At 37.2% G+C, this 16475-nt stretch overlaps 4 protein-coding genes across 4 annotated transcripts; 3 read left to right on the top strand and 1 right to left on the bottom strand.

Annotated features, from left to right (window-relative positions):
* The first annotated feature begins 625 nt into the window (after positions 1–625).
* On the top strand, positions 626–2399 carry LOC114716096 (probable DNA double-strand break repair Rad50 ATPase). Its single transcript, XM_028901033.1, has 4 exons — positions 626–1041; positions 1297–1407; positions 1886–1966; positions 2062–2399. The coding sequence occupies exons 1-4, from the start codon at positions 802–804 to the stop codon at positions 2134–2136; spliced, it is 507 nt and encodes a 168-aa protein (XP_028756866.1). The 5' UTR covers positions 626–801; the 3' UTR covers positions 2137–2399.
* Positions 2400–3493: 1094 nt separating this feature from the next.
* On the top strand, positions 3494–6924 carry LOC114716054 (tRNA dimethylallyltransferase 2). Its single transcript, XM_028900994.1, has 10 exons — positions 3494–3747; positions 3816–3895; positions 4228–4296; positions 4466–4538; positions 4621–4742; positions 4960–5034; positions 5574–5984; positions 6173–6248; positions 6354–6517; positions 6629–6924. The coding sequence occupies exons 1-10, from the start codon at positions 3528–3530 to the stop codon at positions 6764–6766; spliced, it is 1428 nt and encodes a 475-aa protein (XP_028756827.1). The 5' UTR covers positions 3494–3527; the 3' UTR covers positions 6767–6924.
* A 2406-nt stretch (positions 6925–9330) lies between these two features.
* Positions 9331–10151, top strand: LOC114716093 (stress-response A/B barrel domain-containing protein At5g22580). Its single transcript, XM_028901031.1, has 2 exons — positions 9331–9639; positions 9750–10151. Exons 1-2 carry the CDS (start codon positions 9515–9517, stop codon positions 9946–9948), a joined length of 324 nt encoding a protein of 107 aa, XP_028756864.1. The 5' UTR covers positions 9331–9514; the 3' UTR covers positions 9949–10151.
* A 4142-nt stretch (positions 10152–14293) lies between these two features.
* LOC114716092 (uncharacterized) lies at positions 14294–15724 on the bottom strand. Its single transcript, XM_028901030.1, has one exon. It carries the CDS (start codon positions 15534–15536, stop codon positions 14625–14627), a length of 912 nt encoding a protein of 303 aa, XP_028756863.1. The 5' UTR covers positions 15537–15724; the 3' UTR covers positions 14294–14624.
* Between the last annotated feature and the right edge of the window lie 751 nt (positions 15725–16475).

Raw genomic sequence — 16475 nt, forward strand, 5'->3', positions numbered from 1 at the left:
CCTACTCTGTCTTGTTCACCAAGGCTCTCCCCCACATTCATTCCCATATGCTTTATGTGGTTGAGCCCTTTCTGTCCACTCCAAGACCCAAACTTATGCCTCAAGCACCTTTCCAACTCCAAGAAACCTTTCTTTTTTCCTTTGTTTTTATTTATGATTTCCCTGTTCACTTTCAAACTACTTTATGCAGAAGCATGCTATTTCTAAATAGGAAATTGGGATGGAAATGCTGAGACGAGGATCTGATTCGCTGGAGTTACAGGGTGCGAAATTCTGGCCTTTTTATTATGTAATGTAACTGTAGCTACACATGACAAAAACCAATTCATGCTCCTGGTGGGAAGAAGTAGTTGGCACAATTTGCCAATATACCAACTCAAGAAAATAGCTACCTAACCAATTTGCAGACACTCCAGCATACAAATTAATACAATATACACGAGCCAGGAGTATAACTAGAGTTGAAGGATTTAAAGTTTAAACATAATATCATTATAAATTCGAAATCAAGATCCTGATGATGGGGTCAGCCTAGTGGGCTTCTCAGGAAAGGCGAGTACTTTTTTGCTCGTTGTAGAAGAAAAATTTACCCTTATAACTACATTAAGGATAAAGGAATAGGCATTTCTGTCATTTCGGCTCATTATACGGATCTGTTAATAAAATAAGCTGGTGGTTTCATGGCTTCAAAGCGAGTCTTTGTTTATAACCACCCGAGGTAAGGCAGAGAAAGAGAGCCATCATTCCAAAGAGGAAAAAGGGAAAAGAAGAGAGAAAACTGGTAAGCAATAGCTGCAATTAATGGCCACACCAAAACAGCTATATGAACAGCAGCAGAGAGTGAAGAACTCGGGAATCATTAGCTCAAACCAGAGCCCAATACGAGATGACAAGGAAGAGGAGATGGCAAGGTCAGCTCTGGCCATGTTCCGGGCCAAGGAAGAAGAAATCGAGAGGAAGAAAATGGAGGTAAGGGACAAGGTTCACGCTCATCTGGGTCGTGTCGAGGAGCAAACAAAGCGGTTAGCCGAGATTAGAGAAGTAAGTTCATCATACTAACCCACCCATTCTTCCACATATTTTATTTGCTTTGTGTTTGTGTGAATCTATGAAACTGCAAGTTCACTACATTCTAAGTCTGGGGAAGAAATTAAAGGCATGTTCATTTGGTCAGAGGATGTGCAGAAATATGAAGGCAGTTTGTATAGTTTAGATAATTAGTTCGCATTCAAAATCATTGATTTTAACCGAAACATAAATGACCACGTTATTGAAGAACTGCGAATCGTGTTGTAGGAGCTTGAGGGTATCACAGATCCAATGAGAAAAGATGTCACAGTAGTTCGAAAGAAGATAGACACAGTGAACAAAGAGTTAAAGCCACTGGGCCAAACCTGCCAGAGAAAGGTTTTCTTTTTTACCTGTTTTCTTACCGTTTGCTTCTTGTTATTTGCTTTTGTCATTTCTATAAAGCCTTTATGCCAAAGGAGCCACCGAAATGGCATTTGCCGAAGAAGAGGAAGGCAAACTGGCAAAGTAAAACGGCGATTTGTTGTAATTACACAGCTTTTGATACAACCACCTAATCACTGCTTAATATCTCATGATTCATCAATTGACCTCATTCGCTTTAGTTGGCCCCATGTTGTCTCATCGGCTGAGAGGCAAGTGGATATATGATCATCATACCAGTAGTTATGGTGATCATTCATAATAATTGTGTCAGAATTTCCACGTAGAAAAATATAGGATAGTCTCAAGCGGGAAATTTCAAGTTACTTATAGAAGCTTCTTTGCCCTAATGATAAGCACAAGGAAAATATAACAGTAGGCATTAAGTTTTCTGAAACATTTTTCTCTTTGTGGGGTTGGGGGGAGTTTACAGGAGAGAGAGTATAAAGAAGCCCTCGAAGCTTTCAATGAGAAGAACAGAGAGAAGGCTCAACTTGTTTCCAGATTAATGGAGGTTAGGAATATTTATTTTATTCCATTTCATTTATTTTGCCTGCTCAAAGACTTAATCTACTTACTGGCTTTCTGTGTTTTGATTTTTGATGCTAGCTGGTGGCTGAAAGTGAGAAGCTGAGGATGAAGAAGCTGGAGGAGCTAAGCAAGAACATAGAAATCCTGCGCTGAGATGCCAATAATATATGTAACCCCGTTGGATTGAGTGTGTTGTGACTAGAATAATAAGTTCTTTTTCCCCCAAATTGAATGTTGATACTTGATACGAATTTTATGCGATTTTTGTTTTGTATTAATTTCATTGACTGAATTAGTGAAAGAATATGTGAATTATACCAGTCGATGTACTGAGATGTGCTGCATCAATCATCAAATTCAAATCCAATATTGTGAAAACTCTTTTACAACTAAAGCCCTGTATCAAACTTACCTAATTCATCATATACTTTTCATTTCAAATTTGCAGTTGTTGAAGAAGGTCACCCTATACATTTTTTTTCCTTTTATATTGGACATTCATGATTAATTTCCCCTTTGCCTGTTGTTAATTTCTCATTATGTTCATGATAAGAGCTCCGTTATTTAAAGCAATTTCCACATTAAAAAAATGATGTCAATTTACTATTTATCATATTCACCTGTCTGCTGGCTCAAATATTGTTTAAGCTCGAAAATCTAATTAACCCATTTCATAGGCCCCAATAAATAGATTTTACCCATGGTTATGAGTAAAATGTGTGGATTAAAATTGAGGGAGAGGAAAAAAAAATAAATTTATGATAAAGTCAGATGACTCTTTTTTTTTTAAATTAATACTAATACAACAAAGTTTGCAGATAGTCGGACTTTTTAAAAATTGAATGGACTTACTTTTTCAATCCTAAATATAATACCCTTATACTAATGTATATAAAGATTTTATATTTAACATCAGAGGAGTATCCTAATTACATTGACTTATTTGAGGAGATTATAAGTTAAGTTAGTTATTGTAATAAAGTCATTCTTAAATATCCTTGCTAATTAAATGTATAGAACTATCATTATTAGAAGGACTATCTTGAATGCATAAATATAATAAACAAAATGATTGGAGTATAATTAGGACCAACAAACAAATGGGGTCTTATATTAGTAGTACTAGTTTTACGTATGAACAATGTCTATTTCCTTTATAGAAAAACAAATTTCACTTCATGTCTTCGTTAATAAACATTATTAACTCATTACCATGATGAGATTTTTTTTTCATCTCCATTACTACGTTGAGATTAAACCATATAAATTTAAGATGAATAAAAAATATTTGAAGTTTCTAATTTTCTTTTCTAGATAAATTTATTTTCAAGAAAGATAATAGTTGGGGGGAAAAAACTCAATGCCCATCAGTCACAGATAAAGGTCCACGGAAAGCAGCAAGCACTCAGCCCAAAATATGTAAAACCCGGGCTATGGATTACTACTAGTCCAGAACCAATGGCCCTATATCGGCAATAGTTTGGGCATTGTGGGGTTTCAGATATTTCGAGAATAGGGACCGAAGGCACAACGAGTCAACGACGATGGACGACTCCGAGGCGTTCGGAAATTCTAACCCCGGCGATGGAGCAAAAGCAAAGCCGAAGGTGATTGTGATAATGGGTCCCACTGGCTCTGGGAAGTCCAAGCTCGCCATTGATCTGGCTTCTCACTTTCCGGTCGAAGCTATAAACGCTGATTCCATGCAGGTTTACCGAGGCCTGGATGTTCTCACGAACAAAGTTCCACTCTCGGACCAGAAGGGTATATAATGTGCTTCTTCATAATTTCCTGAATTCTTTTGGTTTCTCAAACTGAATTTTGTGCTGTAGGGGTGCCTCACCATCTTCTGGGTACTATAAGTCCAAACGTGGAATTCACAGCTAAAGACTTTCGAGATTCCGCTATCCCTGTGAGTTGTTTTTTTTTTTTTTTTTCAGCGTTCTTTTTTGCCTAGAAAGCCTTTAAGTTGCAACAGTTGGTGCGAAGCTAGAGAACTTGAGGCTTTCTTCTTTTCTAAGAAATGTTTTGAATTAGTATGGTGAGAAGTGCTACGTTTATTTTGACTATGGCTTCTTGGCAGTGTCTGATTTTAAATGTTTCTGGCTTTTGTCTTGTACGTTCCCGTTGGTGGTTGCATTTATGATTTTTTTTTTTGGGGGGGGGGTTTAGGTATTGTTTAATTTTAATGCTGCAGCAGAGAATTCCTTTGTCATTCTTAACACTTCTTTTCTTAATTTTCAGCTCATCAATGACATATCTGCTCGCAACTGCTTGCCTGTCATAGTTGGGGGTACGAATTATTTCATCCAGGTGGGAATTGTGATAATTGCTGCTAGGAATTGTGCCTTTAATGTTCTTCATTTCTGGAAAGTTTTATGATATCCTTATGTTGCATTCTTTTTCAGATTGGTTGTATGTAGACAAAGTTGATGAGTTCTGTGTTACTTTTTTGGTTAATCTTGTTTCTTATCTTGTTTAGGCTCTCGTGAGTCCATTCCTTCTAGATGAGTCAGTTGAAGATATGGATGAACCCTGCCTGGACAACCTTTCTGGTAAGTTGCAATTCAGTGATTTAAAATGTTTGTCTAATAAGTCGATTATTTCACGTATGCTTATCATCTGTTTCATTTGCAGGTAATACACAGTTGGATAAGAGTTTCATCCCTGAAAAGGAAAATTCAAACAATAATTATGATTTGCTTAAAGATATTGATCCAGTTGCAGCAAATAGAATGCATCCAAATAACCATAGAAAGGTATCTGATTCAATTGCATTATTCTAAGTTATTCTTTAAATCTCTTTTCTTTTCTTTCTTCCTGCGAAATTCATGTTTACAGTCAAAGTCATGGAAACTTTGGTGTTCTGAAACTTCATTAAAAGAACTATCCAGTTTGATTTGTTGCTGAATTTGTTATGTGAGTTGTTTAAAGTGAGGCTGGTATGGTTATACGTATTTCTCTTTTTATTTGCAGATTAGTCAATACCTTAGTTTGTATGCTCGCACTGGAGTTCTCCCAAGCAAAATTTTCCAAGGAAAAGCAGCGGAGGTTTGTCGACTTCTTTGACTCCTATTTATTGATCACATTTCCTAACCAATCACTATTCCCTTGATGAAGAATTTACCTTCATGTGTGAAAAGAAAATTGACTTATCCATAATGTACTAGCCCGAATTTTGGATTTTCTAGTCCTCATCATTGTTGTGTCATGGTTTTTATCTGGTCCTTTTACCAAAAACAAAAAACGAAAAATACAAAAGAAGTCTGTCTTGTTCCCCCTCTATCATATATATATCTGGTATTTTTTTGGGCCAAAGTATACATTTGGTATTGACATCAATAGAATCAATGACAAACTTATAAATATAAATCAAGGACATTTGTTTTCTGCTTTTCTTATGTCTTATGGCAATGTATGTATTCTGTTTCTTTGTCTATGGTATTGACATCAATAGAATCAATGACACTTATAAATATAAATCAAGGACATTTGTTTTCTACTTTTCTTATGTCTTATGGCAATGTATGTATTCTGTTTCTTTGTCTATGTTCTTACAACTAATGCTGGTCCTGCTTGTGCCAGGGCAGAAGTGGGGTCAAGTTGGTAACTCGAGATATGATTGCTGTTTTATATGTGTGGATGCAACCCTTCCTGTACTGGACAGATACGTAGAACAGAGGGTAGATTGCATGATAGATGCTGGATTACTTAATGAAGTCTATGACATTTACAATCCAAATGCTGATTATAGTCGAGGTTTGCGGCAGGCCATTGGTGTCCGTGAATTTGAACCTCTTCTGAAAACCCTTGTAATTGATGAAATCTACAAAAGTAAGAAAGAATTGACTGAGGATTTCAGGAGAGAAAAGGGCGATAAATTGTGTAATGATGATCTGAGGGAGCTCTTGAAGTTGTCTTCTGACTCGAAATCCATCACACTTATGGAAGAAGCAATTGAAAAAGTAAAGGTTAACACACGGAGACTAGTCCGCCGTCAGGTTAGAATAACACCCCCCCTATCTCTCTCTCATACACACACAACTCCTTTCAACTTGCATTCTTGGTAAAAAAGTTACTAAAGACCACACGAAATTGAAGAGAACTTATCCCTTGCCTTATCATTGACTCGAGTGAAACAAGTGCACAAGTAATGCCAGAGATTGATATGAAAGTTTTGTTCATACAGAAGAGGATGCTTAATCGACTGCAAAAATTGTTTGATTGGACTATACACTACGTGGATTCGACAGAATCATTATCAAGTATGCTGTCTCAGTCCCTTTACATTTCAGTGTATATTGTCAATAAATAATGTTAACGAGCTAATTTAGTGGATTATGCTTTCATTTCTGTGTTCTATTTTTCAGGTAAATCAGATGATGTATGGACTGTCCAAGTGGTAGAACAGACGGTGAAGATCGTTAGATCTTTCCTTGGTGATAATGAGAGCTTGTCATCCACGTCTGGGACATTAAATAGCAGTGGGATGAAGTTATTTCAAAGGGACCTCTGGACTCAATACGTGTGCAAGGTATGCTAGGTTTTAGAATCCACCTGTCTGCTGCGAAGACAAAGTCAAATGTTTTGATTTTGATCATGATGCTTTTCTTTCTTTTTTTCCCGGCGGCCTTCCTTTGATCAGGCCTGTGGAGATAGGGTGCTTAGAGGAATACATGAATGGGAACAACACAAAAAGGGTCGTGGACACCGGAAACGTATTTCTAGTCTCAAGAACAAATCACAAGGTCCCTGTTTGGTGGAACAACAGCCGAAACATTAGTTTGCAACTTGTGTGTGTGTGTGTTATTTACTGCTGATTCCTTTCCATCACATTTACGTGAATGCTGTGGCCAGCGCTCGATTACATAACTTTCTAAAATGTTTGCTTAGTTCTTGGCTCTTACTCCTTAATATAAGGTGTTTTAAATCTTGACAAAATTCCCTTTCTTTGGAATCATTTAAGGTAAAACTAAAAAGTGTGTATGTTTTATGCCAAAAAAACTCAAAAGTACATTAATTTAACGATATTTATTGAATGTGGGTAATTTTGGATAAGATGGTAAGCCAATACAAGTCATTTTTAATAATTTAAGCAAATTAAGAAAGTTGTGGAGTTTCTGCTTGTTGCCACGAACTCCATCACAAGCTTCCACGTAATTAACCAGGCTGCCATGGATTTCGTTGCCCTTACCCACACACGAAGGGCTCCGTTAATTGCTGCTCTGCTATAACATTAGCATTCACTAATCCACGCTGGCAAATACTGCCTCAATCTTGCGACTACGGTTCCATTCGATCGGTGATCAAAAGCTCTAGAACAAGGTACAATAACTAGTTCGAAGGCTATATTTATGAGTATATCGTGGAATTGCGGAATGTATTAAGATCTGGCAAACCAAGTCAAGCTCTGATGTGCCAAGTGCCGACCGACGTTCCACCTTCCAATTTCTCGCCCGAAAAAAAAAAAAACGACGTTACCATGAATCTAACGATCGTTAGTGCGAGGCATCAGCGGGAGACTGACTTGATTCGCACTCGCACGCACTGCTGAATTCTCTTCTGCTTTTGCCGATGCTGTCCTGCAAATCCTGGCATCGTTTTTTTTTTTTTTTCCTGCCAACCAAAGCTTGCAGATAAAATACACGCACACTTCCTAGAGTCAGACAGTTACGCATTTTTGTAGTTTTACTTTTATCCTCCTCCTGCCTTTCCGCTCTGCTACTGCATATATCTATATGGTTGCATAAATTCAGATGCTGCTCGCGACATTTGTACTGAAATTTTTTTTTTTTTGAAGAGTTGTATAATACCATTGCTGCATGATTCTAGACCTGCTCTCTCATATGTGACTTTTACGAGCTTCATCTTCCCATAGGATCCCCCCCCCTTTTTTTTGATAAAAAGAACGTGGCCGAAGGAAGTTTAGTGGGAGAGGTCAGAGGAGCCGTGCTGTGCCCACAAAAGCTGAGAAGCATCCGCATTGATGGAGGGATTGATGAGAGCAAATTTGGACGCAAACTTCGAAGCGTGTACGTATATGTCAGAAATGTATGAACTTAAAGCAAAGCAACTGCGATATTGGTGCCTTTTTGTCCGGCTTTTTTCTTTCCTCTTGAAATTCCCCAACCAGGAACCCACCTCCTCTACCCTGCAGGACGACATAGGTATTGGCACTGCAATGCAGTGGCATCTTCCTGTAGCTCCCATCTTCCACACCATTTTTAATGCGTATGAGTCACCTGAAAAACAATTAAAACAGTTCAATTTATTTGAATTAAAACTTTGATCAAACCCTAATTAATTACCTGAAATATACTTTCTTTCTTCTCATGGGAAAACTTAACTGTGTATAGATGATTTGTGTTTTGAGTCAACTCAACTACAGATCTCTCGACTTGAATTGCTTTCCCCTTTCAACTTTATTTATACTTTCCTCTCCTTCCTTCCCTGGCGAGAGTCGCGGTAAAAAAGGTTGAGTCAATAAATACCACTCACCCCAAACGACTCTTTTATGGACTGCCTAAATTACAAATGGACAAAAGCCTGTCAAAGTTGGGGAAGGTAGAGATGATGAAAAGTGGGGAATTTTGAACGAATGATTCAAACAATTATTCGGCAGATAATAGTTGGCACTCAATGTAACATGTCGGAGAGATATAAAAGTTGCCCATTATTATTTGATTAAACGCAGCATCAGAGGCGATTGAGACTGCCAGGATTGAGGATTCAGGAGTGATCAAGATTTTTCCCCCTTTCCCTCTCCCTATTTCTTTTTCAAAGATAAATAATTCCAACAGTACTTCGTTGATAGATTGCCCGGACTTACTATTCAAATATGCTCAGCAAAAACATATCATTTCACTGACCATCCCATCACGTGCGCCATATTCAAGCTGCGCCAAATTAACAAATAGTAATAAAATATGAGAAAATCTAGTTAACGAGATCGATCACTCGATATCGATCATATACACAATCTCGTGATCAACATATATTGGGTTCATAAACCGAAGTCAGACCTGGACTCAGATCCAAAGTGCTCGTCAAAGAGATATAGATATACGAGTGCCCAACATGTGATCCAATGTATGAAGAGGGGAATAATAACGAGCGATGGTGGTGCACATGGGCAAGGACATGGAGAAAAGTCCAGGCAGAAAACAGGCTCTGCCATGTCATCATAATGCTTTCTGAGAGGCCAACTCATAAACTCAAACTTCTATGCGAATATAACACCAAATAATTAGGACCCCATCCTCTGTGCCAAGACAATGGCACGAGACAACTCTCACGGTGGCATTCAGAGAAGAAGTTGCTCTCTGGTGGGTCTATGCCTCCAAGAAATTGTACCTTTTCAAAGATTCAGCCGTGGATGCTGTCTCCCAAAACAGCTTTTCCTGTTTTGTTACCGCCAAAAGGGCGGTGATTAACAGTGCGCTGGTACAGTCTCACAAGGTTGACGCGCACTTTATAAATTGAAGTGCCGTTCTCAGGTTCTGGTATAGCTCATAATCAATCAGTCTGAGACATGGGAGAGGGAGAGTTCAAGCATTTAGTTGTTGTCAAGTTCAAGGAAGGTGTGGTCGTTCAGGATCTCATCAAAGGGATGGAGAAGATGGTGTCAGAGATTGACACTGTCAGGTCCTTTGAATGGTAAGAACTGAGAGGCATCTCTTCTCTGTTTCTCTCTGTTTAGTACTTAGAAGGAGCGTGCATCCTATGTATAAATATTTATGGGTTGTGGTTTTTGTGCGAAACAACAGGGGACAGGACATTGAAAGCCTAGATATACTAAGACAAGGTTTCACGCATGCCTTCCTGATGACATTCAACAAGAAGGAAGAGTTCGTTGCGTTTCAGGGCCACCCAAGTCATGTGGAGTTCTCAACAGCGTTTTCAGCTGCTATTGAGAAGATCGTGGTGCTGGATTTCCCAGCTACTCTGGTGAAATCACCAGCTTGATCCATCATATCTCAACATCCTCTGCTCAACCTATCCACAAGATTCCATCTTTAAAGCTACATATGTATCTGCTTGTCGTCATCTCTTGTATTTTTATGGATCCGTCCGTCCCAAGTGTTTCTCTTGTCTCGGACTTGTAGTATGCATGGCTTATGAACTATAAACTGCTTTGGCCATCTCTTTAATGAATATTTTCCCATCCACAACGTTTTTCAGGTGTTTCAGGCCCCTCCCTCTCGCGAGTTAATAAACAGAAGAGAAAGAGACGGGAGAGTAAGAGAGAATTTGGAACTCCAGAAGGGATTTCTCTTTTTACTTTTTATACAATAAAGTGATAATATTATTCAGCTAAAAAAAAGGTGATAACATTAAGAGATCATGATACACACAGTATTTTAATTTTTGCCCGTCCGGTTTTTTCAGAAGCTGCATTAAGAATCTCCTATAACATCCTCAATTTAAAGCCTTCTAGTGCCGCTTCAGGGAACGCAGCGGTATTTTGGCTATGAAGGCTTTGTGCTGTTAATTTCTGTACGGATCTTCAATGAAACGTTAAGTACTTCTGTATGAAATCTGATAATGCAATTTAACCGAAAAAAGGAGACAAATGAGTAATCAGTTTCATAAATTGAAAAAAATAATATCAAGCCATTTATTGAATGAAAGGCTCAGGCACCGATACATGGTAAAAGCTTTATCTATAGACTAAGGAAAATGAAGAAAGGAAAGGAAAAGACTTAAATGAGTTGGGTTCCAAGCATGAGTTAGTCAATTATTAAAATTTTCTCGACCCAGGAGTAATTCGAACCGATGGGCGATGGGCTTTTGGATATCATGGTTACGAAGCAAGCCAACACTTATCGATGAGTTGAAGCATTGTTGCCATGGGCTTTGTCACGGTTTTTAATTTCCCCGAGATTGGGCTTTAATCTTCTCCCGTTCACTCAAATGACCGTAGGCCCAGCCCACTTTAATCATAGCCCGACCCTTTTTGTAACGCAATGCATTCACTCACTAGTTTGATGCCCCATCAATGTATCACGAAAAGTGAATCGTGCCTTTTTGCCCAGTCGTGTATCATTAATTTGGATTACAGCTGTAAAAATTTTTTAAAAAATATAAAGCAAAATAATATATTATGAGCACAATTTCCTCCGTTCCTTTCATTTTACGACGAATGAAAATTGAGCAAGTTAATGAAAAGAAGGGAAAACATAAAGTGTCGTTTTCCTATGTACAGCTGAGGACAGTTTAGGCATGGTGATCTATTTCTTTCGTTTCTTTCTGATTATTTTTTCAGGGAAAAAAAACTTGACAATTGTCATAATAATTGCACAATGATAATGTTCACCCTTTAAGGATGGCTGTCAAAGATGCGGCACTGTGCATGCCATTAGCATCCAACTTCGAACACAACGCCGCTCGTTGATCTCGAGGAGCTCAATGTTGCTTTCATTGATGAGGAATATATTTTGTTAAGGGAAGAAAGGGGGAAATTGCAAAAAAAAAAAAAAAGATTTTGGAAATAAAAAAATTACAACCAAGATATTATTATTATTTTTGACAACAAGTGATAAACAAATGAAAAGTTTTTATGAACACGTACTTGTATACAATTTTTCAATTATCAAAGTTTTTTTTTGTGATTTTCTAAAAAAAAACTAGTGACTAATTTCTCTGGCCACTCTAATGAAAATATTATAATAATAATAATAATAATCAGATACGCTGGCAAAAAATTACGTTTAAAGCACAACAAAATGGTTGCCTTTTGTTTTTGGTCCGAGAAAGAAATCGCGGTCACTGGGGAGTGGTATCACGGGGGAGTCCTTATCGTGGGATTAGGTTGGCGGAAAAACCGGAGAAGAATGGAGAGATTTTGGGAAGCTTGTCCATGATCAGAGGAAGTAGATAATAGCCCCCAAATTCAAATGTGAACTGCTCTTCTTGTACATATATTCCTCTTGTTTCGTTTATAAAGTATTTTATTTCATATAAATCAAAAAAATTTTAAATTTTATTAAATTTTAAATAAAATTTAATAATTTATAACTTTATTCCTATTTAATATAAATTATATTTTAAGTAAACAAAGTCAACACAATAATAAATGTGGGGTAAAATTATATATCTATGTAAAAAATGTCTCTCAATACCTTATAAATATGATAAAAAAGTATCTCCTCTCTCTATCTTATAAATAGGGTAAGAGGAGTAAATAACATGACGTAAAATTCAGGCCCTTCCATTCTCAGCATTCCAGATCAGCTGTGGGATTTTCGTTTCCTTGCGTTACTGGCGAACGTAACCTAACTTGCGTTTATTTCTTCTTCTTTATTTTGACTTTTTTGTTGAGGCGGAGTGGATAACCATTCAGCAGCAAGTGACGTAAAATCTCAGTGATTCGAATCAGTGTCGATTTGAGATTAAACCAGTTATCAGTAAAAGAATGTTCAAATAAAAAAGCTATTAATTCACACATTCATCCACAAACTACATATAATTCAATAAAATAAATTTATTAACATATAAATATGATGGATTGTTAAGCTCAACAAATTTTTCAGCCTCAATAAGAAAATTAAAAAAAAAAATCCAATCTCGTCTTTAGACCCCGACTCATTAGGAAACTAATTTACCAACTAACTAATATGATGAGTGAGTTGGATTAGGTAGCGTGATGGGATAAAATCCAAGCAGAGTTACAATCAAGTGATTTACGTTGCCGCTTTCGTTAAAAATACGTTATCCTCATCTCTTACTGGTACCATGCCTATGATGCGTTAACAATTCACCTTAAATTCGAACCCCCCCCCCCAAAAAAATGTTTAATATATAACGTAGATAAACATCAACATAAAATAAGGCTTTCCACTTTCCAGATCAAAAGGGGAGCAATGAGCACGCTGTTAAAGATAAAGAAAAGGCAACAAAACAGGGACGATAGATGAAATCAAGAGAAAGGAGGTTCGGCCGCTTGTGAGCATTTGATATCCACAACTTTAAACTTGAATAAGTTTTGACGGAGACATTTACGCTCGCTACCAAAAAGAAAATATTCTATTGTATTTTTATTATAAGTTTTAAATAACTAATTCACAGATAATAAATAATTAGCAGTTAGAAGTATGCTTTTTTTTTGCAAACATAAATTAGTTGAATCAATTTAATTAACATATGAAAATGATGCAATTTTACCTTATAAATAAAAATCGAAGGAATAGAAGTAATTGAGAAGAGGACGGGACTGGAGACAGCAGGCGAGCCGCCAACACACGCGCCAGCGAAGGATTAGATCCCACCAGGCCACCATTACCCCCACCCCTTTTATATTTTTTTCACCTTCGTTTTGATCTTTATCAATTTAATTTAATTTTACTTAAAAATTAGGCCCAAAGAAACTTACTTAATTCACTATAAAAATTTATAATGATAATAATCATTTTTGGCAACATTGGAAGCCATTAAAAAAAAACACACACACACACAAATACCTATCACCAATAGAATGGAAGGGGCAAGTTTTTTTCCCCCCTCACCCTTTTTAACGGAAAAAGCCAAGTTCCACTCAGTCATGATTACTTGAAAGTGAAACTCTGGATTTGTTTACCACCTTAATGTAATATAAGAGTTTACTTGATTTTCAATTTGGTCCTAAATATAAGATCCTAATATACTTTATCTTTCATATTTATTTATTTATTTTAAAATAGTTTTTGTAATAGTTACATATGTGAAAGGTTTCATCAAATGATAATTCTAACTAATATATATGGCTAGTAAGGATATTCTAAAAAAGACAATACTTATTCATAACAAATAACTAACTTAACTAATTTTTTTAATCTCTCTAAATTAATCAACTAGATTTTATATGAAAAACCGGAGGTACATAAAATATAGGAGTCAATAAACTATATATTAAAAAACAGACACAATACTCTTAAAACCTTTAACTTAATATTATGTGATTAAATTTTTTATATAATTTTATGATAATTAGCATTACCAGTCAAATTTATACATTATTCAACTTAGTAAAAAAAAAAATCGGTTAATATTGATTTTGGTTTAAAAGTCCATGGAAAAAGAAAACGAAAACGAGACCATCCGATAATAATACTGTGTGTCTAAGTCCGAGAAATAATGATCATTCATGGGATTCTCAAACTTTATTTTCCTAAAAAGGTTAAAAGCAATTAGTCATGCCAATCAAAGTGATCCCCTATTGCGCTTTTACCAAATATTCGGTGATATCCTCTGTCATATAATCCCGAAAAGTTCGCTTCCCCTTTCTTTTTTCTTAATCTAAATCTATCCATCAATTTGACCATTTTACCAATGAATACATACTTGCATGATCGAAATCCTTCCCCGGTTGCAAGAAACTCTTTTTTTTTTTTTTGGTTCAGTACCATTCTGGTTACAAGAAGAACATGGCAACACATGACTCCACAAAAAAAAAAAAAACCCACTGGTTTGAGATAAATCTAATATTTGCCACTCTAAACTACGTTGATCCTATCATTTGTGTAAAAGTGAACAAGTATGCCTCAGGAAAAAGCCAGACGAGAGATTTGGCAAGGAAAAAAAGCCAGACGAGAGAAATCAGAAAGAATGAGAAATTGAAGAGAGTTAAAAAGAAGTAAATGATGATTACAAGTTTGAAGTTACCATTATGTGCTCTTACAGGCATAGATCAACAAGGAGAATTCCACTCCATCTTTCTCCTTCCGTGCCATCTTCTCTTCTAACCACAATCTGCTGTCCATTCCACTTCTAGTTCTGAACATGAACACCGCAAGCCCAGAAACAGGATTGAAAAACCAGTCATGAACATCCCATAGCAGATCCACAAGCAACCCATCGACGAAGATCGTCTGGTTCCCCCTGAAATTCCATTGCAGCCTCTTCACTCGAATCACAGTCTTCTTATCTATACAGACTGACAATACTGGAAACTTCAATCCATCGTTTTCTCCGCTGCACTTGATCAAAATGTCGTGCCAAGACCCTGTGTCGCAGAACCGCGCCTTCGTCGTGTAAAGGGTATTTCCAGAACAATGTTCTCGCCGAGAGATTAGGGAGACTTTAGCTATTGAGGGATTGGCTTTGAGCTTCTTTGTCACTGTTTCTTCTCGCACATCCCCGAGAAGTAGGCCAATTTCCGAATCTATGAGGACTAGAATAGAGTACCCATCAACGGGTTCGGGGCCAGATTCGTATTTAGCATTTGAAAGATCCCATATGATTTCGATCTTTGAGTCGTCAGATTCGAGAAACTTGCTTCCTTTCTTCTTCCTGAAGAATCGTGAATTTGTGTTGAGTCTGAATGCTGCAGCTGCAATTGTAGGGTCCTCATCTCCGAAGCTCAAGCTAAATCCTTGATTCGAGTGGGTTCTACACCATGTGACTGTGATTATCAGCTGCTTCTGCGTAGAGAGGACGATTTTGTAGACGCAGGAGACTGAATTTTGGGTTGAAGGTGAGAGAGTGGGCGAGATGCAAGCATTTTTGGAATAGCTAGAACATGAAGAATGAGATACACCAACTGCGTTCTCGCTGAAACAAGAGACCAAGTCTCTCATTTTGCAGAAAACTCGTAAAGATCTGAACTTTTGGAGAAATGAGTCCCTTGGGTTGTTTCGGTTGTTCAGAGATGAAGAGTTCCAAGGTTGAAGAAGGCGATCGCTGCATTTGAAGAGTTCAGGTCAAAAAAGAAAAACAAGAAGAAGGCGTTCGCTGCATTTGAATTTAGATGACAATGACGAAGGGGAAGTAAGAAAATGTGATAGTGAAGAGTGGACCAATAAAATAAATAAAGGCCCAAAGAGCCACCAACTCCTATCCCCCCCCCCCCCCCAACACATGATGAGCGATTAAAAGCAGGCCCCCATAATACATTATCTAGTGACTTTCATTCGCAAAAATCAAAGAAAGTATTTAATGTCAGAGCGTAGCTATCTTATTTAGTGCTTCCAATTATGCTACGTTCATTAATTAGTGATGGTATAGGGGAAAAAAGCATGAAAATGTTAGAAGTAGTGCTGGCTCATGAATTATTAAAGCTTTGGTCAACACTCAACAGTTACATTCTTTAGTGCCTTTTTTTAAACAACCAAACTAGAGCAGAATCGAAAAACAGGGCGGCACAGAGAATAATTGGGAGAAGGGGAAAAAAAAGGGATTGCGAAGGGAGGGGACAGAAAATTAGGGAGGATGAGGCAGCATTTGAAACCTCAAATTGAATGTGTGTGGGGAGAGGAACAGGGGATAAAAGAGGATTTTAAATAAAAAAAATAATTAGAGAAGCAGTTATTAACTGCTTAAGATTATAAACAGAATCCAACTCGAAAGTTCCCACTTACGCCAAAAAAAAATCTAAAGAAATATTCATGACACTTAAACTACAAGGCAGTTGGCAAAAAAAGCATTCAAATGAAGAATCTATGATAGACAAGCAGAACAAACAGCAGAGACGAAGGGGAATCAGTACGGTGAGTGGTGAAGTGAGTGTGAGAGTGGGA

Source organism: Neltuma alba, unplaced genomic scaffold (genome assembly GCF_004799145.2).
Source record: "Neltuma alba isolate B1F8T4 unplaced genomic scaffold, ASM479914v2 tig00011642_pilon, whole genome shotgun sequence".
NCBI classification, from domain to species: domain Eukaryota; kingdom Viridiplantae; phylum Streptophyta; class Magnoliopsida; order Fabales; family Fabaceae; genus Neltuma; species Neltuma alba.